The 23,230-nt window shown below is 38.6% G+C and overlaps 1 protein-coding gene across 4 annotated transcripts; it reads right to left on the bottom strand.

The window, feature by feature from the left end:
- Positions 1-550: 550 nt before the first annotated feature.
- LOC110635430 (DDT domain-containing protein PTM) lies at positions 551-22,409 on the bottom strand. 4 transcript variants are annotated; one of them, XM_021784759.2, is made up of 10 exons: positions 22,148-22,409; positions 20,902-21,887; positions 20,036-20,743; positions 18,577-19,807; positions 17,083-17,371; positions 11,778-11,902; positions 11,140-11,606; positions 11,018-11,046; positions 2,139-2,609; positions 551-2,042 (listed from the first exon to the last, which is right to left on the bottom strand). In XM_021784759.2, exons 2-10 carry the CDS (start codon positions 21,726-21,728, stop codon positions 1,099-1,101), a joined length of 5,091 nt encoding a protein of 1,696 aa, XP_021640451.2. In that variant the 5' UTR covers positions 21,729-21,887; positions 22,148-22,409; the 3' UTR covers positions 551-1,098. The 4 variants fall into 4 exon arrangements, with proteins under 4 accessions (XP_021640451.2, XP_021640450.2, XP_021640452.2 ...); XM_021784758.2 differs by having other exon boundaries at positions 22,170-22,409; XM_021784760.2 differs by lacking the exon at positions 22,148-22,409 and adding an exon at positions 21,983-22,041.
- Between the last annotated feature and the right edge of the window lie 821 nt (positions 22,410-23,230).

Genomic DNA, 23,230 nt, shown 5'->3' with positions numbered 1-23,230 from the left:
CATTTAACTTTTGGTAAATGGTAATCTCTCGTCTGGTACTAAGTTAAAAGGAGGTAATAATTAATGATATTGGTATGTTATAAAAGAATAAATGGACTTTTAATCTCCTTATAATAAATGAAGTAACACAATACTTTATTATTATTTTTTTAATCTCTTACCAAACACCATTGATGGTAATAAAATTCTCACATTCACATTGTGACCTGTGGAGAAAGCCGAGTGGAGTTTTGAAGACTTTGGATTAGTAACTAGAAAGAAGAGCGTCAATGGCAGCTTTCTGGGACTTGTTATGGATGGTAATTAGATAAGCTGCCGTTGAATGAACAGCATAATATGTTATTATAATATTAAATAGGTTTATTCAGGCTTTTAATTTCCAGTACTGATCCCTTACTTTTATTTGTGTAGGTCAGAGTCTGGCTTCATTTAGACCCAATCACAAAGCCGCGCCAAATAAATAAAAATGTGCACTTTTAAACTTGATTCTTTAGCAGGCTAGGTGAAGCAGTGAATATGTCCAGACCATCTTGATCAAAAAAGAAAAGAATACGTCCAGACCTAATCATTTGCTTTATTTAGACACATTTGCAAGGGAAAAAGGTCCGCTAAAATAATGGTAAAATCATGCTTTCAACCTTATCTTAAAAAAATTTGGGTTGCAATGTGATCTATACAAGCTAGGTAATCAGATAAGCACAACTAAAAAATCCTGCTTATCTCCCATTAAGGGACCATCTGTGAGGCTGTGAAGCGAACCAATTTGTGCCGTTATCTGAAAAAACCCGAGTAAAAAATGGTCGGGACTTCACAAGGACTGATTCTGTAAGTAGGAATATGGGGGAGAACTATGCCCTGAAGCATCATCAACTCTGGCAATGCAAGAGAGGGGCGCCCTCAACTCCAATGCGCATTTTACGAAAGCATCCCCAGCTGCGTCAGCAATGAAGAATCAAACTGGTTCATCATCTTCTTGCCTGTTAATAATGAAGAGTCGACTAAGGTTTAGTTCACAAACGTTGTCCAATGTATAAGCATCTGCATCACTGCGTCCAACCAAAAAACCTGAAACCCCACAGCCACAAGGCAACAATATTGCTACTGCCATTCTTGGCAATTACCACAACTCCAGGTGCCTTCTGGAGATGAGGACTCAACCCAAGGAGAACAATGACTGTGTATCACTAAGTTGCAAACCTCACATGAAAGGTCAGGGACTGGTTCTGAGTGTGAACACATCTTACACTGCTTAGTATTAATGGTTGATTTGGAAGCAATCATTGGTTCCTGCTGATCACCAGAAATATCCATTGCACACTGTTCAGGAAACCCATCCTGTGAAACTGTACAAACCTGATTTTCAGAGTTCCCCAAAACATTCCCTGAAGCATCAAATCCATCCAACTGGTCACCATCATCTGATGCCAACAGCTCTGTAAAGGAGAAGTATGTCTGCGGTTCAAACTCCATATCCTCGTAGTTCAGACCTTCAAAAACCTCCCTTTCAAGGCCATTAGTGGAAACATCCCACTCCACACAAGAAGGTAATTCCTCTTTAGGGTTTATGAGGTTATTCCTACCAACAGGCACAGACGATTCAATGTGATGATTGTTCTCAAACATACCTTCAGCAGTTATTTGAGGCTTTGTATGCCTTCTGACTGGTAGTTTCTGTGGCCCCTGTCCAGCAGCGTTCCATTCAAGCTCCGATCTAGAGTTGTCCTTTGTAATTTGCTCAACTCTTGAAATAGAGAAAAGTAGAGGATCATCATCTTGTACCAACAACTCCTCCACAGGAAACATCAGAGTAATGGGTTCACACTCTTTAGATTCAGCAACAGTTCCAGAATCATAGCCAACGCCTATATATCCTTTCTTTAACACCCTCTCACATTGCTTATGGCTCACTGTCTTCTCACCTTCAAAATTATCATCATAAGGACACTTGGGTGATTTTATTCTACGACACCTACAGCATTTGAAGCCCACAACGTTTGGAAGTTTTGACTCATCAAGTTCTACAGCTTCAGCATGAAACCAACCTGCATGAAGCCAAATCAAACGGTTTTTAAAACAAAAGTTGAAGTACACATTTTGTTTAAAAGAGAAATAGAACCTAACATGTGGAGAATGCTTACTGTTGCAAGTTTCACAGTGGATATACATCAGATCACGATTATATGGCTTTTTGCAAAGATTACAAACAGGCTTCAACCTCTCTGAATTGCCCTTAAAAAGAATGTTCTCACGCCTGAAATCAATTCCTGTGTCGGTGTTCTTTTTCTTCCAAATGACACCCCAACTGCATGATCTAGTTTTCTTTTTTGTTGCCAGACCAGAAACAGTAGTTTGTTTCATCTCAGAACTACTCTCCTGGGCTCTGATAGATATTAATGGTTGATTACGAAGTTTAATCCTTGTGCCTTTGGTGGCTGTCAGTATATTATGAGATTCTTTCCCTTGAAAGGGCAAGGGAGTAGTTGGAGACTCATTACTAGTTTCATGAGCAACAGCTTTGGCATTGTAACACTGCTTGCAGGTAATCAAGAATTCAACTTTCTCATTCATAAAACTTGTTGAATTTACAGTACAGTCTTTATGACAATAACCTGGCAGAGAATGGCATAAATGAAACCCATTAGTGCAACCATATCTTAGCACAAAATAAAATTGGCAGAATCATTCAAGAAATTCAAATTGAGATTGAGGTGGTTTGGTCATGTGAAGCGTAGACATACGAAGGCTCCAGTTAGACAAGTAGAGCACATTAAGTTAGAGGATAGAAAGAAAAGAAGGGGTAGACATAAACTGACTTGGGAGAGAATAGTACAACATAACCTAAAAGCATTACATATTTCCGAGAATTTAATCCAAAATCGTTTAGAGTGGAGAAAGAGAATCCATATAGCCAACTCCAAATTTTTGGGATAAAGGTTTAGTTGAGTTGAGTTGAGTATTCAAGAAATTCAAATTGTCAATAGCTTAACTAGCCAAGTCTTAAAAAAATTGGGGGGAGGGGGGTGTGGAGGGGAAGAAGCGCCCAAGGTTTTATAAGAGGCACATTACCCCTATCCCAAACTGATGTGAAATATTAACACACCCCCTTTACGCTCAGGATGAACAACTAGAGTGTGAAACACTTATGGAAGGCCCAACATTGGTTGTGGAGGCTCTAATACTGTATTAAGAAAATAAATCCAGCTTAACTCATCTCTAAAAGCTAGCTTAAGGGGGAAGGAGTGTCCAAAACTTTATAAAGGGCACATTACCCCTTATCCCAAATTGATGTGGGATATTAACACCAAGAAATAGAAAAAGGCGCATATTTGGAAGGTACGCTTGAGTTCTGTGAGCGCAAGTAACGTACTTGTCAGTTTGTAAATTATCTTAGGCAATATAACAAATTCTTTTCTTCAATAAGAACTTGTCTTGGTAGAGTGGCAACAGGCCATTTAGATGCTTGGGTAATTTACCAAATACCACGATTTGGCATAATATACACTCAAATACTAGTTTTTCTCAAAGAAAATTTTGTGGCCCTTGACTTTTTAACCTTACCACTTTTCAGTCTTTCTATTACCTATATTCCCTGAATTTCTAAATGGAGTAACCTTTTAGTCCTAAAACTTTTAAATGAAACAGTTAAATCCCTAAAAATACAAAAGGTGAGATCTAACAAATTGTTTCACTTAAAAGGCAAAGGACTGAAAGCAGTTTCTTTTTTTTTTTTTTTTTTTTAAAAAAAAGGTAAGGGATTGAAATGTAATAGGACCAGAATGTGCAAATTTAGAAGTTATGAACCATAAAATTCACTTACACAAGTGCATATTTTGCCAAATATCAAGACATGCATTATTGTACTTAAACTGGCATAAAATGATAATATTTTGATTCTTACAAGATATATTAGCTTTAAGAAATACTCTATTTTTTCAACATCTCTAGCGCACCAAAATTTATCAGCAAGCGGAAGTTCTAGATATATGTACAGAAATAGTACTTGATAAATACTCAGTTTCCCTGCTAATTAGTTCTACATGCATGTGCTTAAATTAGAAAGATGTCCATCTATTCCCTTAAAAAAATATTACTTGATATATCTTTCTTTTTTCTTGGACTTACAAAAGAAACAGACCAATTATAAGGTGGCATGTCCTATGTGCCAAAAACCTTTTCTCAAAAGAAAAAGGGAAAAGTGATCGTGAATTTCCAAGAGTCAAAGCAATTACATGTAACTGTAAATTTTCAAGAGAAAAACTATTGTATTTTAGAGATGTCTGTAGACACCATATTTTGGCCGACCTTCGAAGTCAAGGACTTTTAAAATTGAAACTTTATTATCTGCTCTCAACCGATGCCCCCAATCACAAATGGCTTTTCCGGACTCACCGATTGCTCGTCCCTGGAACAGACCAATCTCACGCTCAAGTTAGATTGTTTTCCGATCTCTTGGTCTTTATCAGATAAGTTCGAGTCAACATTGGGTCTCCGGACCATTTAATCTTGCCTACTGATATTCTCCGATCTCTCTGTACAAATATTGTAGAACTTCATTTGGTTAGTGTTGTGATCGGGCTTCTCGCTTAAATGCCCCAGATGTTCCTTAAAATGAAGTTAAGATTTCTATTCGGTCTAATAATGGTTCCGATCTTAAAAGTTCAAGTCAATGTCAAATCTAGGCAATTCTAATATTTTAAAGTTTCATCCGATATTTGGTCATGACTTAGTCCGATCTCATGTTCACGCGTAATGGTTTTTCCAATCTCTTATCTTTTGATTATTAGTCGCTCTCAGGTTTAATGTTCAATTACATTCAATTAATTAAGTACTCAGACAGTTTGGTTTGGATGCTTTCCGATATCATCAAGAAATTGAACACAAAAGACTTTAATTCATTTCAAAAATAAAATATATACAAGTCAATTAGCGAGGGGGGTCTTCTCTGCCCTGCGCCTCAGATACATCCCTCTCTCTCTCCTCACCCTTGGGCTCCTCATCACTGTCCTCTTTGACCTCTGGGATGAGCTTATCCATCCAGGAGAAGTCCTCCTCAGGATAATGCTTCTTCAGCTCGGCCAGGAGGTCGTTATGGGCGTTCACATATGCCCCAGCTTCTTTTGTGGTGCTCTCCTCTTGCTTCGCTTGGAGCTCCGCCTCCTTCGCTCGAAGTTCCTCAGAAAAAACGAGCGAGATCGGCAGATCGACCAGCCCTAGAAACTTCAAGTTCCCGCTCCACTTCGGTTATCCTCTCTTCGCAATATTTCACCCGATCTTCCAGTTTTGCGATGTAATCATTGGCAGAGGAGAGCTGAGCCTTTGCAGCTGAAGCATCTTGGACCGCCTTAAGAATCTCCTTCCTTAAGGCGTGGGCTTTTTCTCTGATCACATGCTGATTTGCAATAGCCTCCAAGCCCAAACTCATTGTTTGAGTTAAAATGTCGTCGATACTCTCCTCTGCCAACCTGTTCTAATCTTCTTGGAAGCAGATGGAGGCGCCCATAACTTTGGCTAGGCCAGGATTCCCTCGGGTGGAACCGTTCCTTTTTAGTGATTGGATGAGAAGTTGAGCTCCCTAGGAAAGCGTCCTAACAGTAGGGTCAGAAGACTCCCCTTCCACATTGGAAGAGATCGGAGGAGCCGGGGGAGGCGGACATTCAATCTGCCGAGGTGGAGAAACGGCGACCTCTACTTCAGAGACCGGCTCATGAGGTCGAGAAGGGGAGCTCGGTATTTCTACCAAATCTTGCTGAGGTGTCTAAGCAGCAGTAGCAGTAGCCTCCTTCATCGCCCGTACCTTTCGGAAGACCTCCCTCTTTCCCTTGCAGCTCTCTTTAGAAGCGTTACCACTCGCCATACCTGCACAAAGAAGAAATCAGTGAGTTCGCTAAGATTTAGAGGCTAGAGATATGGATTGTACCAGGACCGAGATTAGAGAGCTGAAGCTCGTAGTCTTCGTCGGTAATCAGCCGCATCATCCACCACTTCAGTTCGACCATAACCGCATCTAAGCATGAGAATTTGTGGGTGGACGCCTGAATCTTTAAATCTTTCACCATGGCGTCTTCGTCCCTATTTAAAGTGAGCTTCTTAGGGAGTTGGGGGACCAAATAATTCCAATTACGTGGGATCCCTTCAAAGCCGTTTCGATCCTTAGTTCTAAGGATGAAAAACCGATCCTTCCAGTTCTTCAGCAAAGAAGGAAGATCAGTAAAAAGCGCGCAGGTCAGCTTTGCCTAAAAGAACCAGAATTCGTCATCGTTCCTTCGAGCAAGCCTATGCAGCTCGGCAAAGACTTTAGCCGTGGGCTCCAGTCTCTTGGCTCGGCAGAGGCCCCTGAAGGCTACTAAAGTTCGCCAGGAGTTCAGATGCACTTGAGCTACCGAGACATGGTGGAACTTTAGGACGGCCTTGTAAAATTCATCCAAGGGAAAACGGAGCCCGGCCTTCAGCTGCTCTTCGTATACTATGATGAGATCGCCTTCTTCAAAGAAGTGATCGGCCCGAAGGTCGCCATGGCATTTGATCAGTTCAAAGGAGTTGATCCACAGATTGTACTCCTGACTTATGGATTGGAGATCGGTTTCTCTCAGGACGGACGGCAGCTCATCAACTAGCAAGTTTTCCCTTCTTGAAGAGGTTCCTCGCTTCGGTCTGGTAGGCGGACGAGTAATCGAAACGATGGCCGTGCTGGATCGTTCGTCTGATCTAATCACATCGCCTTCTTCCGAGGTCCACGAAATATGGACGAAAGGCAGGCTAGCAGCTCTCTGACCCTCGGTACCGCTCATTTTCAGAAAACAAAAAGGAAAATTAACTGAGGAAAAATTAAAATCCTTACCGGAGTGTAATCGGTGCCTGAAAACTCTAAAAAGCGAGAAGAAGTGTTGAATTCGCTAAGGGAAGGCCTGAAAATAACATAAGGAAACAAAGGACTCACCTCTCCCCCCATTTATACCCGTCTAAGCATTAAATGCTCACGAAATCCCAAGTGACGCATCAGATAGAGGAACTGGGCCGCCTTCTTAACACATCGCAAAAAGGTTCCAGAAACTTAGTAAAAAAATCAGATAAATGAGATCGGTTAACTAAGGTCATCAAATTGAATAAATTTCCAAACCCACGGATCGCCGAATGGCGATTCGTCTAGGGATCAGATCGGACACACTTATCAGAGATCGGAAAAATAACTAATGCGATAACAAAACAAAAACATTTAAATAAAAATTTCATTTCATTTTCAAAAGATCGGATTACATCATTTGGGCGATCTCAGAAGATCAGATTACATCATTTGAGTGATCTCAAAAGATCGGATTACATCATTGGGGCGATCTCAAAAGATCGGATTACATCATTGGGGCGATCTCAAAAGATCGGATTACATCATTTAGGCGATCTCTTAAAATCAGCACTACATTCTACCAAGCTTAAGACTACTCCGAAGCCCAGAATGCTGGCCTATGTCAAAGCCTAGTCTTATGGCTGAATCAAAAGATGTGTTTGATCAGAAAGCCAGCCACAAGTATTGGATAGATGTGCAGCTCAGATAGGGTGACTATGACTCTCATGATATTGAGTGGAGTCATCGCCGATGTCATTGACCAGAACCGAGCTACAGTCGGAACGCCCGATATGATTGGAAGCCAAATGAACTTCAAGAGACGGTCACCGACATCAAGATTAAAATTAGCAGTCCTCTTGTCCGAGATCGGTCTACCGATTGTACCGATAGACCGATTCGAGATCGGCATGGCCGTCACTTTCGATCTTGATCGGTAAATTAGTCCGGTTCCCTCACTGTCATTAGATGACGTTCTCATAGCTCTCCGATCACCGGGGTCATAAATTTTCAGGCGAGTGAAGAAAGAAACAGTCGGAAAAATATCAAAAGGGCCATCATGATTAGAATTATCACCGGAAAAGATAGAATTGGGGAAGTGGTGCATTGAAAAAGGAAAAGTGAAGTGTGAAGGTGACTTCCTATGATTGCATATATATATAGGGCCTTGGCATTTATTGCATACAGAATCCGAAGCGGACGCATTGGTAATTGAAGAATTTATTGCATAGACCAATGCAAGTTAGATAGAGAGGAAAGATCTAGAATGAGAGAGATCGAGAAATAAGAGGGGACCCGATACAAGAGATAGAGATTGGGATAATGACCCCAAAAGAGGATGGTCGTAATGGGAAGATCGGAAAAGACAGGAGACGACCTATAGAGATCGGAAAGCGCAGAAGGGTTAAATAACTTCCGGTCAGAACTTTCAATTAACTCTCTTCATTGTCAGATCCGAGTTAGTTAAAGCATTGCAGGCGTGACCAGATCCTCACCACACATCTCATTTGCAAGGACGCCCACCTAGCCGCTAGATGCCAAAACAGTTAAAGCAGTCCTGCACATCTCGATTTTCACCGTTGATCATAATTGTAAGGATGGATCTGGAGCCCTCGAATCAAAAAGCAGACGACAGGTTCGGCGCTTTTTATTCTCAGCCTTTGGATCCATTTTGTAAAGCGAGACCCTGAGCCGTTGGATTAAGAGAAGAAAGGACGGATATTCTGAACGAAATCCCGACCCTCCATTTTGATTCTCTTTAATTCTCAGACATCATATTATATCCTTTTGAATCTAAACCCTCCGTCTCCCCTGGTGAGATCCTGACCCTTCATTTTGGCCACCCGTTCCCTATAAATACCTGCATGCAACACTGTAGAAGGGACGGAAAAAAAATAGAAGGTGGTGATTGTCGTGGAAAGAATTTGGATTTTGATTCAGTCTTGCCATTTCGAGCTTTCGAAGTATTGAGAAACTTTAGAAACCAGTTTTCTGAAATATTTCACTAAAAGGAGCTCTGAACCCCGAGATTTTCATTTTCAGCGCCTGTGCACCACCCTCTGAAACCATCTTCACTTCGCCTCGTTCCCACCACTCTAATATCTGTGCATTGTCTTCACAGTTCAATTTCGTTCCGACCTATTCCCATTGCTTCGGGTAAGTTCGAGTCCTTCGGCCGCCAGCTTTCACCTCTGCAAGATTTGTGGATACTGGAGTCAGCTCATCTGTCTCCTCAACTTCCCACAGGTAAGCGTCTAAACTATTATTTTGTCCAATATCTTTATTTCGTTTTCTCCAGTTTTCTCTTAAAATTTCTTTTACATCCAGTCGCACTAAATTTCAAAATAGATTATATAGGTCAATAGTTATTTCTTGCGTCTTCTTTTATTTCATTCGTAAATTCCATTTATCGTCACTTGGTTTTCTTTCCCTTCGAGAGTATACATTCAAGTCATAGGCAACTTGTAAATACCCTAAAAGAATGTAGACAGTGGTATTTCAACACGAGAGTTTTGGGTCGGAACAAATAAAAAATGACTAAGAAAGATAGGTGTAACAAAGGTCGAATAGATTGGAAACAAGAATAGGTCAAATAAACAAGTTATGAGATCGAGCCTCGGAATGAACCTAGCCGATAAGACAATAGATTGGGAATTAAAATAAGTTCGGATCCCAGGCGAGCGGCAAAAGAGATCGAATCAAAGAATTCTTATAAGGCAATCATGAAGAAGATCGGCAAGTTGTTCGGTCTTGCATCCACCATCTAGTTGTAAGGTCCCGTAGGCTAGGAAAAGCTTTACATGGGTCTCTCGTGTCCTCGGTACTCTATTCCCACAAAAAGGGGTCAAAAAGGACCCTTTACCAAAATCCTTGGTTCCAAGTTCTTACAAAACGCAATTCTAATAAACACATTAAGAATTCGGGGGAGAGTTCTTACCCGAACTCAGTTTAATTTTTAACGTAAACAAATTAAGAGTTCGGGGGAGAGTTTTTACCCGAACTCAGCCTAATTTTTAACGCAACACACTAAGAATTCGGGGGAGAGTTCTTACTCGAACTCAGCCTAATTTTTAACGCAACACACTAAGAGTTCGGGGGAGAGTTCTTACCCGAACTCAGTCTAATCTTTAACGAAATACACTAAGAGATCGGAAGAGAGTTCTTACCCAAGTTCTCATTAAATTCTTAATACACTAAGAAATTGGGAGAGGGTTCTTACCCGAGTTCTCGAATAAAATTCGTAACACTAAGAGATCGGGGGAGAGTTCTTACCCCAGCTCTCAAATAAAATTCTTAACTCTAAAAGTTCGGGGGAGAGTTCTTACCCGAACTCAGTCTAATCTTTAACGGAATACACTAAAAGATCGGGGGAGAGTTCTTACCCGAGTTCTCAAATAAAATTCTTAATACACTAAGAGATCGAGAGAGAGTTCATACCCGAATTCTTGGCTAAAATCTTAATAAATTATGTGAAGATCGGGGGAGAGTTCTTACCCGAAATCCGCTAAAATTTAACAGAATACATTAAGAGATCGGGCAAGAGTTTTTACCCGAATTCTCTTAACTTAAATCCAAATTAAAATATCATAACTTCAATATGCAAATTAACCCCCCAACAAAAATCCGTTACGTTACACCTAATCACTACAGGGTCATCTCATGTACTTGTGTACTTGGGCAACCCTAAATAGTGAGATATAAAATATTCCTTTAATCCGCACAAAGGATTAACATCATCATTCTAACCCCCTAATTATCAGTTTTAATTTATAAAGAGCATAACATTAAATCCGCTTACTTTCGTTGAGGGACGAGGTGGGGTGCCTAACACCTTCCCCACCCGTATACGGACCCCGAACTTAGAATCTCTGTTTTCAAAGTGAATTTTAATTTTCAAAAAATAGTTTTCTTTAATTTCCCTCAAAATTAAAGTGGCGACTCCTCACTTTTCCCACTTCGGTGAGAACCGTCTGGGGACCACATAAACCCTTGCGACAAGGCCAAATCACAAAATCATCAAGGCCATACTGTAATAAAGATGTGCTCTTTTTATATATATACCAGCATAGATTAGCAGAAATTTATCTGATGTTCCAAAACTTTTGGTTTAGAATAAAACATTACTTTAAAAAATTGAACAAAAGGGTAGTTAAGAATGGGAGCTTATAAGCAGCATACCTTGGCAACCACTGCACTTCACTGTATTCCTGAGGATCACCACAGAAAAGAAAATTAAGCTTAGAGCAAGTTGAGGCAGCAAAATAAAGGAAAAATAGATCATGGCAATATCAAATAATTACCTAAGTAAAACATCACGTTGGCACGATGCACAAGAGCATCTCTCCAACTTATCTCTCTTATAAGCAAGATATAAAAATATATCCCTACGGGTAGCTCTCAGTTGTCTTCTCTGTAATTTAGATAGTTCATTCAAAGATTTCTTAGCTGATGGCAAAAACATCTTGTCAGCCTTTTCTTCATACTCTTTGAGCAAATATAGAGGAACATGCGTTTCAAAAAACCAGTATTTTTCCTTTCCATCTGCACTTTGCTCTATTTCAATTATATTCTTCATGATGCGGGAAGGGAGATGTTTTTGATTCCCAAAAGCTACTCCATACCTAATCTTGTTTTCCTCAGTTTTCTTATCACAAATGATTGCATTTCTAAAAAAGGAGGCTTCTGTATCTGGACCTTTTCCATCTTGAATATTCTGCTCAGGACGAACAAGATCGCTCCATCTCACATGAAGGTCTAGGTATCTAACCTGATGCAAATTCCAACAAAATGTTCAAGACTCGTATGAGTACAAAATTCATTAGAGCCTTGTATACTAACAAGGGAGGAGTAAGCAACTAATACACTGTTATTGTTGTAATCTATTAAGGAAGCAACCAATATATAATTATTGTTTTAAAATATGAAAATTATAACAAACCTGAAGAGCTAGCCATGATGCATTCTTACTCTTCTCAACTGCAGCTCTCCAAACCATCTGTCTGCTTCTTTTAGGAAGTTGAGTATCATCAGCATAATACACACCAAAAATCTTTCTTGAACCACCTGATGAGTTAGAACCAAAAAATTGAATTTTTCATTTCCCTAAATTTTAATAATTAATAAATGCAAGAACATCACAAGTGAGACTTTAGATAAACCAAAGATGCTTACAATGGGGAAAAGGTAATTTTTCTACACTTTGACACAAAAAGTCCCAGCTAAGGTGTAACAATTACGGTTAGAATCCCTTAATTAGTGTAAATTAGCTGTAAATTAGAATATAATTAAGAATCATTGTATTTATTAGTTTCCTATTTAGTCCTAACCTTTATATATAAATTAGAATTCTTGTAAATCATTTTTGTATGAAAAAATATAAAAGAAATTCTCTAAATTCTCTGTCTTCTACATGGTATCAGAGCTATGCCAAAATTTTTTAGCGTGAACAATATAGTTCTGGGTAGTTTTTTTTTTGTGGGTCAAGCTTCTACATCATTCTAGGAAGGTAGAGGAGGAAGGACACCAGCCAATCGGCCTACGCCCGGAGTCCCGCCACCGTCCGGTGAAGCGCGTGAGCTCACGCGCTGGCGCATGAACCCTTTTTCCAGTGATTTCTCAAGCCATGCCTCTTGCTGACGACCTTCCCTGTCTGGCGCGCCTCTGACCAACGTGTTTCCACACTTGGTTTGCATATTTTTTTTTTTTAGTATCTTCCATTGCCTAATTTCTTGCTTTCTGCCTCAGTACCTATTTCTTTAATTGAAAAATGACCGATGGAAAGAAGGAAGCCTTTGAAACAAAGGCTGAATTTGTCGGTGATAATCTCTCTTTACAAATTAGTCCTGTAAAGTTAGATAGAACTAATTATTTGGCAAGGTCTAGATCCTGTCTACTGTTCATTCAAGCTAGAGGACTGCAGGGGTATATCACTGAAAATAAGAAAAAGCCAGAAAGTGCTAGTTCTACCTACAATCAGTGGGAGTCGGAGAACTCTCTTGCTATATCATAGTTCATCAATTCTATGCAACCTCATATAGCTCGTGGATATTTACTGTTGGACTGTGCAGCTACCATTTGGAGTGCTGTTTCTCAGACTTGTTCTCAAGTTGGGAATGATACACAAGTTTATGAGCTTAGAAACAAAGTTCATGGAATGAAACAAGGTGAGTTGACTGTTGCTTAGTATTATGCGGAATTGAGTGGTCTATCGCAAGAGTTGAATTTCTATTAGGACTTTTAGGTTTCATGTCCGACTGATGCAGTTAAGTTCCAGAAATTGATTGAGAAAGAGCGCAAATATGATTTCTTGTTGGGCTAAATGTGGAGTATCAGATTCGAGTCTAAGTAATTAGTAAGGATCCTTTGCCCACCTTAAGGCAGACATATTCTTATGTTCAACAGGAAGAGAGCAGAAGGAGTGTCATGATCAATTCTATAGCTGTTGATAAGGTTGGGCTGACTGCTAACTCCTTACGAGAACAGTCACATGGTCCATCAAATAAGGTTCACTTGCATTGTGACTACTGTGGAAAATCCCGACACACCAAAGAACAATGTTGAAAGCTGCATGGCCGCCCAACTAAAGGGCGTGGAGGAAAAAGGATGGGCTCTGCTAGACCACAAGCAAATGTATCTGAGCTGTGAGTGTTTCTAAAGATACTGCTATCACTAGGATGTTTTCCAATGAAGAGGTACAGACTCTAAGGCGATTCCTGTCACAACTTGAATCACAATCTACTACAGTTGTCTCTTCTAACTTCGTCAACTTAGGTAATGCTTTTCTTGCCAATCATAATAATTCATTTTGGGTTATAGATTCTGCAGCAAACAAACATATGACAGGCTCTTCGAATAAATTCATATCCTATTCTCCATGTTTAGGCAAAGAAAAAGTCCGCACTGCGGATGGATCCTTATCTAATGTTTCTGGAACAGGTTCTATTAAATGCACTCCTACTATAAGTCTTAATTCTGTCTTACATGTGCCTAGCTTTCCTATTAATCTTCTGTTTCTTAGTTCTATCACAAAAGCTCTTAACTGCAAAATTGATTTTTTTTTCCACTCACTGTGTATTTCAAGAGTTGATAACAGGGAGAATGATTGGCAGTGGTAGACTGCAAGATGGGCTATATTTATTGAATGATTGTGTTGATCAGGCCATGTTGGGACAGTCTATGGGTGCTGAGGAAGAAATTATCCAGTGGCATAAGAGACTTGGACATCCTTCATTTACTGTTTTAGAGAAACTTTATCCTCTTTCGTTTAAACAATTCAAAACTAAATTGTTAGTATGTGATGCTTGTGAGTTTGCCAAACATACTAGACAATCTTATCCTGCAATAAATAATAAGGCTTCAGTTCCTTTTATGACTATCCATTCTGATGTGTGGGGGCCTACTCAAATTGTCTTTATCGAGTTATAGATGATTTGTGACTTTTATTGATTGTTGCAGTAGGTTACCTTGGGTATATCTGATGAAAGAGAAAAATAAAATATTTTTATGTTTTCAGCAGTTTCACAAAATGATTAGCACCCAGTTTGATGCTCATGTTAAAATATTGAGAACTGATAATAACACAGAGTATATGAATGGAGTTTTTCAAGAATATTTGAAGTCACATAGAATTTTATATCAAACTAGTTGTGTTAACACTAGTACTCAAAATGGAGTGTTTGAGAGAAAAAATAGATACTTATTTAAAGTTGCTAGGTCTCTTATGCTTACAATGAATATTCCCAAACCTTAATGGGGGGATGCTATTCTTTCTGCTGCATATCTTATTAACAGGATGCCACTTTGGACTTTAGAGTTTTAAGAGTCCTTTACAGATTTTGCAAGGTAAAAATTCATATATTGTTCCTCCAAAGGTCTTTGATTGTGTTTGCTTTATTCATCAGCCTAATAGGGGGAAGTTAGAACCTCGAGCCCTCAAGTGTGTCTTTGTTGGTTATTCCAGTACTCAAAAGGGGTATAGGTGTTACCACCCTCCTACACAGAAATATTTTGTGAGCATGGATGTTACTTTTAGGAAATCTAAATCTTATTTTCATCCCTCTTTTCGAGGGGAGCATAGGAAGGAAGAAGAGGTGTCTTTTCCTTCTTCTTTGTCTTCTCCCAACTTTCAACTTCAAAGGGAAAATCTGGGTTTAAAGTCTATACCTAATAATGATACTCAGGGGGAGTCACCTAAATCTCAAGGGAGACTAAATAGATCAGATTTGAGAATCTATACTCAGTGAAACAAGACAGATATAGCCATCGAGCAGGAGACTGCTGATCAATCAGAATCTCTGGATTCAATTCCTGAACATCCTGAGGTATGTAATGAGTTTCCTTTGGTTCTTGAAGAGTCTAATTTTAATTCTCAGTCTACTTTTCCTTCTTTTGATAATGATCTTAATATTCCTATTGTTCTGAGAAAAGGTGTTAGAACCTGTACTAAACATCCAATCTCTAACTTCATCTCCTATGATTCTTTGTCTCCATCCTATAGAGCCTTTCTATTGTCTGTTTCCTCTGTTTCTATCCCACAGGATTGGAAAAAAGCATGTCTTGATCCAAAATGGAAGGCAGCCATGGTAGAGGAGATGAGAGCTCTGGCAAAGAATGAGACATGGGAACTTTTTACTCTTTCACTGAGAAAAAAACCAGTTGGATGCCAATGAGTGTTCACTGTGAAACATAGAGCAGATAGTTCAATTGAATCGTATAAGGCTAGTTTGGTAGCAAAAAGCTTCATACAGATGTATGGGGTAGATTACCTGGAAACTTTTGCTCCTGTTGCTAAAATGAATACCATCATAATTTTACTATCATGTGCAGTAAATCTTGAGGGGATTTGCAACAGTTTGATATAAAAAATGCCTTTCTACATGGTGATTTGGAAGAAGAAGTGTGTATGAAAATTCTTTCAAGATTTGAGGATGAGAAAACCAAAGGAAAAGTTTGTAGATTGAAGAAAGCACTGTATAGCTTAAAACAGTCACCTAGGGCATAGTTTGACATGTTCAGTAAGGCTATGGTTTCCTTTGGATACTGCCAAAGCAATGCTGATCACACCTTGTTTATAAAACACTATAAGGGTAAGATCACTCTGCTTATTGTCTATATGGATGATATTGTAGTAACTGGTGATGATAGGGAAGAAATGGCTCATCTAAAGGATTGAAATCAAAGATTTGGAAAGGCAAGTACTTTCTTGGAATAGAGGTTGCCAAATCAGATAAAGAAATTTTTATTTTTCAAAAGAAGCACATACTGGATCTATTGGAAGAAACAGGAATGCTAGGTTATAAACCAGCAGAGTCTCCCATTGAGGCAAATTACAAATTGCAAGCTGGAGTTGAGGAATCAGTGAATACAAGGAGATATCAGAGGTTAATTGGCAGACTAATTTATCTTTCGCATACTAGACCAGATATAGCATATACAATGGGTCTAGTGAGTCAGTATATGCATGATCCTCGTAAACCTCATTTGGAGGCTGTTTTCCGCATCTTGCGATACTTAAAATCTGCACCTGGGAAAGGACTTCTTTTCTCAAAGCATAGCCATCTTCAGATTAAGGCCTTTACAGATACAGATTGAGCTGGATCTCTTGATGATAGGAGATCGACATCTGGGTACTGTACTTTTGTTGGTGGTAATCTACTCACTTGGAGAAGTAAAAAGCAAAATGTGACAGCTAGATCTAGTGAAGAGGCTGAATTTAGAGCATGGCTCAAGGTGTTTGTGAACTATTGTGATTACGAAAGTTGATGGAGGAATAAAAATTGCTGGAAGCTAGTGATTTGTCCTTGTTCTGTGATAACAAAGCTGCCATCAATCTAGTTCACAATCCAGTTCAGCATGACCGGACTAAACATATAGAGATTGACAGACACTTCATAAAAGAAAAAGTTGTCAATGGTTCCTTAAGTATCTCTTACGTAGGGTCGAAAGACCAGTTAGCTGATGTGTTCACTAAGGGATTAAGTTGTAAGGGGTTTACCCTAATTTGCAAGTTGGGCATGTGCAACATACATGAACTAACTTAAGGGAGAGTGTTAGAATCCCTTAATTAGTGTAAATCCTTTAATTAGTGTAAATTAGCTGTAAATTAGAATATAATTAGGAATCATTGTATTTATTAGTTTTCTATTTGGTCCTAACCTGTGTATATAAATTAGAATTCTTGTAAATCATTTTTGTATGAAGAAATATAAAAGAAATTCTCTAAATTCTCTGTCTTCTACAATTACCTTGCCGAGCTGCCCTTCTAACATCTGACTGAGGAAAACTTGCTTTATGGAACACATGCTTCAGTAGCTTTCCCCCTCGCCACCACACGAAACTTTTGTCATCACAACAATCAGCTCTAATGTCAGACATACCAGATTGTTTCTTATGTCGCTTCCCACCTGGCCCACGTTTTCGTGTGGTTCCAGTGGTGCTTGTAGAACATTGAATCGCAGGAGAATCCAACAACCAATCATCCATTTCCTTAGCCCAGTCACCAAAAAGCGCAATAGTGCGGATGTTTTCCTCAAGCTGCCAATGAATACCGTGAGATCACATCAACCAATGTAGAGAGCACATGCAAAAAATTAAAAACATGGAAAAGAATTAGACAAAAATTAATACTAGAACACTCTTCGGCTTTGATAATCATCCTTGGGCAAAGGTCAAGACTAGACAAAAATGTTCAAAGCATTCTTAGGCTTGGAATGCCACACAGGCATCTCATTTAGGATTTGATGTCACCAATCAATCTTTAAGTCCCACTTATTTCAAGACTAACATTGTTAACAACTACATTTACAAATTTAAACACAAAGTAAAAGACTTGACTAGCTGCAAAGATGAGTGAACCCCCACCACAACAACTCCCCAATAGAATGTAGAGGAAGAAAATGTTTCCAGGTTTACCAAAATTTAGTTTGAAGGGTTCCTTCAGGGACACCCACAATAAAAATGGAAATTTAGTCGAGTTTTTGCATGTTGGTTTTGTTAGCAAAAGTCAGAACCCTTAAGAATGAAATTAAGTAGTAGATTATGTGCCTTAAAAGTATCCTTAAATTTGATAAGTTTTCCACCTTCCTAAAGAAATTCTCAAGAAAACAAGAATTGTAAAAAATTTGTAATTGTTTTTGCCACTTAAAAGGTGAAAAGTGTTTTCCCAAAAGCTGATTCTAACTCAATAACACTTGCAACTATCTACAAGGATGATAAAGATTTTTTTTAAGAGAGTGAGAGAGAGAAGGAACAAATGCACAACATAACTTCTGCATTTCTGATGTATTTATTAGGAGAGAGAGAGAGAGAGAGAGAGAGAGAGAGAATATGTGAATGAATGCCAACTTTGTGACTCATCTCAATGTTACAAGTTAAAAATACCACTCGAAGACATATGTTCATCTACATTGCCTATGGCAATGGAAATTAGAAGAGATTGTTGGATGAGCCATTGAAAGATCATACACAAGCTCCCTCCTTCCTAGCTTACATGTAAAAATAGTAGTTCAGCCTGAGATATTTATCCTACAGATTCCATAATTGTGTAAAAGCATGTGGAAATGCAAGTTATAAATCAGATGACATCTACAATATAGTAGATGAATAACATAGCTTACATACTTGAAGAAAATCAGCTATGACCATTTATTTCTATGCCTTACAAGACAGGAGAAATGACACCACCTAGGTAAGAATGTGTAAAAGAAAATGAACTCATGCATGAAAACAAATGAGCTTACTTCAAGCAAGGGGCCTTTTATTGCACTGCAAGTTGAAGCATCTTCTATTCGTTTACGCCATTGTTTTCTGTAACTTGTGCTCACGAAGGGGCCTACTGTAAGACCACATAAAACCTCCCCCATGTACAAAATGTAGGTTGAAATGCTAGGAAGACTGCCCTCTCCACTCATCATAGAACGAAGACCACTAAGGATCTTCATGGTACCTTTAGTGGCAGTCAAGACAGCTGAGTTTAGCATACATCCCCTTCTGTTGTTAGAAGGGAGCTTGCAAGAATGACACCAGCCACACCTCTCCCTTGGCACCTCTATAAGCTTATTTTCAAAACTTGGCCAGAAAAAACGGGAGGCTGCTGTTGAGAATGCTTTTATTTGCAATAAAATGTCCGACAAGACCTTCCTAGCATTGCCTGATTTATGAGTCTCTGAAACACGACTTTCATCAGATGAAAGAACTGCTAGATTAGCAGCAGCTGATGCTGCAAAATCCCCATGCACATAGTGATTTATGTAAGAGTACGGCTTAAAAAAGATGCCCATATATCCAGTATTATCCATCAAAATTTTTTTCTCAACCCTTCCAAAGCCTGCATTATCGCTTTCCTTGCTTTGGGATGATGCATTTGCTGGTAAAGAAGTAGCATTCCCATGCCCAATGTGACTTCCGTTGCTGTTTGCAGAAGTGCTAGTTGTCGTCACACTTGATCTGTCAACAAAACTATGGTGAGCAGCATCTGATGAATCAATCTGCTGGTTAACTGAACCAGTAGACTCCACTTTAATCTGCTCAGGTAATCTTGCATTCATGAGATGGCAATTTCTTGCATCACCATTGCTTATGATATCACGAGGGTGAGCTTGTATTGTTGTACTGATGAAGGCATCAAGACATGAGACTACCATATTATCTACATTACTTACATTTAAACTAATCACATTCCCAGCCTCACCAGTATCTGCAACTTTATGGCTTTCATTGAAAGCTAATGGAACTGATAAAGATGAGCATTTTTCATTTTCATTTATAGATGATATAATTAAACCTCTTTCCATTGTCTCGTAAGGGACTAAGACACTTGCTGGGATTTTCCAATACTCTGCAATTGCCTTAGATATCTCCAAGTATAAGGATCTATGCTGCACAGAGGAGGAAAGAACTTGCAGCACCTTTGGTATATCCTTTTGATTGTAGTATCTCAGACATGGTTCAGTGCCTATAGAAGCTCTGAGCCTGAAAGGGGAAAAAAAAGAAAAGGAAAATGAATAGGCAACCAGAAAAATTTAAGCATTTTAAAATACGAGGAGACAATAACAGTAATCTATTAAGACAGAACTGAAGAATAACACCAGCCATATCGCTGCACAAATTTCATAATTCAGGACACAATATGAACTAGAGAGAGAGAGAGAGAGAGAGATAGAGAGAGAGAGAGAGACTAAAAGAGAGGCTATAACATACACCAGTAAGTGATTGCAAGTACCCAAGAAGACTTGCTCGTATAAATCAACGCCAAATATTTCTGCTCCTCTAAGTGAGGTTCCCATGACAACAGTCGGTCCCAGTTTGTTAATTGTGCACTCTGGACAATGCCATGGCCCTTCTGGTATATGCATTTTGACAACGCCTATACATCTGGAATGATAAGCTGACGGGCAACTGTCACAACAAAGCAAGGTCCCATACATGCCACAAAGACGGCATTCATCACTATTGCCATCTAAATCAACACTAGGAGCATCTCCCTCCCCTTCAGAACCTTTGGAACCCAAGTAACTTGAACTACAAGAAGACTTAGTTCCATGGCTTTCAGCAATAATCTCCATAGCCTCAATGTCCTTGCATGCTGAAGTCTTGGAATGTCTGGGATGGACCCTTCTTGGTCCATTTTCAGGAAGATTGGTTGCCACTGCATCAGGATCTATTCCAACTTCTGATTCTTCCCGTATGTCAATTTCTGCTCTTAGCTCTGCGCAATCCAAGACATCATCACACAGAATTTGCAGAATCTTCAGCTTCCTACTCACTGGCAAGGAATAATACTCCCTCTTCAAAAGATCATCATAAAATCCATTCCACTCTGGTCCCTTTGCATACCCCATTACTGTAAAATAAAGGATCAAATAAACAGGCCAAGTGAGTGAATCCAGCAAGCTCCAATCGATACAACTGCATACAGAGAATAGGGCACAATTCAAAATATGTACTGGAAAATTATTTTTAAAAATAACACATAAAATAGACATATATACATGCATACATGTACCTACCAACATAAAACACTCATTTTATAACTTTTTAACATGCAAATAAAGCATAGTGAGTACCTTAAACATTTTGATGCGATATCTGAACCATCTGAAGAGAGCGTCTCGAGATGGCGTCTCAATGCACGCATCAAAGCTACATGAATGGCATCCAGCAGTGTATTCTGAACATTACAGGTAACTGCCCCAACCAAATCATCCAATGTAAATGGACTCAAGAAGAGGCAAACATTAAATGACCTCAGGAATCCATACACTGAGAAAATATATGAAACACATTCCTCTGGCACGCCTACACTCCCTGATGATGGAGGCAATTGCGGGGGTGGTACAGTTGGGACCTCCCCCTCTGGCTCCAAATCTCCATCTAGCGCATACTCAGATGAATCACTCGAGGAATCTGCATCACCCTCACCATGTGTCCCAACATTCTCAACTGCTGTTTCACCACTCAAATCAGTCAATACGGATGTTTCAACCCTATCCACCTCATTTTTCAAACCAACTACTTCCTTCTCCAAATTCTTCTTATTCTTTAAACTCTTTCCTAACACTAATTCATCTAATTTCTGCCTCCTTTCTCTTAAATCATGATCAAAATCATCGTCACCTAAAATTAACTGACGTAGCTCACCACTCTCCAAATCTTCACAATGCCCATCCTCATAATCTACTCGATATAACCCACTGTCATAGCACACTATTTTCCCCAGAAAAATTCCATTATCATCAAATTCTTTCAATACATATCTACCCACAAGTGGCTTCCATCTCATTTCCAAAGCCTGCTTAACAGCAACACCCGCCTTTTTATCAGCTTCATCCTCCTCTCGCCTCCGTTTCCTTGGTCGACCTCGACCCCTCTTTGTAACCTCCGTAGGCTCCATTCTGTAATCCAAAATAAATCAGATCGAACCCAGAATTCAAAACTCAATCAAAAACAACCCCTAAAGTTCCAAAAGTGCAAAATCCTTAATTCCAATTCATCCCCAAAAATGTCAACGCTAGATTTCTATCCACTGCAGATCTAGTGCTCGTTCAAATCCCTGTGAAACACAATAAATCACAAAAAAAAAAAGTTAATAATTGCAATTGATTATCTAGAAAACAAAAATTCAGGATTAAAAAAATAGTATATTACATAATAAATTATGGTTTTTCACAGATCCTATAGGTTACATAACCAAAAGACATTCCTAATCATAGACCACTATGATGAAACCTTTTGCTTTTTAAAAGAAAAAAAAAATGCTATTTATATTAGATATACGCAATATATGAATATCTCTGCAGAAAGCGAAAGCACCTGGTTAGGGTTTAAAGCTCACCATTGAAGAGCAGATTGAGGATTTTGCTTATTTGAGTGCGTGAAGATGAGACAGAAATGTGCCCTAATAAGGAAGAACAAGAACAAGTGAACTACGGCCTCTTTCTACTCACCGACTGTAAAAAACTGTTGCGAGTTGGGATGTTTGACTCGAAAGCTTTTCATATGAGTCAGCGATTCTGGATCGTCCGAGTTTTATGTTCTTCTTTTCCTTGCAAAAACGGCTAGCTTGAATTCTTATATTTTTTATTTTTGAGAAAAATTCTTATATTTTTATTTGAGTTATAAATTATATAACCCTTTTACAGGTAATTTTAATTAATTATTTTATTATTTAATAAAATTAATAAATTATGTTTATTAATTAAAAATAAAATTAAATGTGATGGATAGGAAAAAAAAAGTAATATATCACATTAAAAAATAATTTAATATTTTTAAATTAAATATTTATATTAAAATTTATGTAAAAATAATTAAAATAATATAATTTAAATAGTAAATATATTTTGATATAAATATTAATTTGAATAATATTTTATTTATTTTTATATAAAATAGAGTTTATAACTTGTCTACAGTACATGCCTTGCTAGGCAAGCACAATATATGAGTGGCCATTTGTATATAATCGTAACCACTGACCAACCACATCACTGAAGTCAAACAAGTCACACAAATGATGCATACGTGATAGATACACACAATAAATTCCTGCCTGGAATTATTTCTTTATAAAATAAGACATCGTGGACGGGCGAGGGCAGAAGTCGACTCGGACTGGGATCGAATTGACTCGGATGTGGTGCCGAGTTGAACTATAATTTTAGCGTCGTCAAGCTTTCGGTGAGTACCCAAAATTTGGGATAATAAAATGGCAAATGGCGGGAACTACTTGCACTAAATGGCATTACCCGCCAAGAATTTCAAAGTTATTCTCAAATTAATTTGGCGAAAAAATTAAAAAAAGTAAATGGATTTGTAGGTTGTATTTATTAATATTTATTTTAAAATTATATATTTATTATTTTAATTATGCATAAATCTCAACATAAATATTTA

Source organism: Hevea brasiliensis, chromosome 6 (assembly GCF_030052815.1).
Source record: "Hevea brasiliensis isolate MT/VB/25A 57/8 chromosome 6, ASM3005281v1, whole genome shotgun sequence".
Classification (NCBI taxonomy): Eukaryota; Viridiplantae; Streptophyta; class Magnoliopsida; order Malpighiales; family Euphorbiaceae; genus Hevea; species Hevea brasiliensis.
This window is presented reverse-complemented; position numbering and strand designations above follow the sequence as displayed.

Bases quoted from the DNA above. Each gene is read 5' to 3' on its own strand.
- LOC110635430 (XM_021784759.2), bottom strand. From the start codon at position 21,728: ATGGAGCCTACGGAGGTTACAAAGAGGGGTCGAGGTCGACCAAGGAAA. The intron at 11,903-17,082 runs GTAATTGTAGAA...CTAACTCATCAG, and splicing joins TAGAAGGGCAGCTCGGCAAG to GTGGTTCAAGAAAGATTTTT. The intron at 11,607-11,777 runs GTTTGTTATAAT...AATTTGCATCAG, and splicing joins CATCATGGCTAGCTCTTCAG to GTTAGATACCTAGACCTTCA.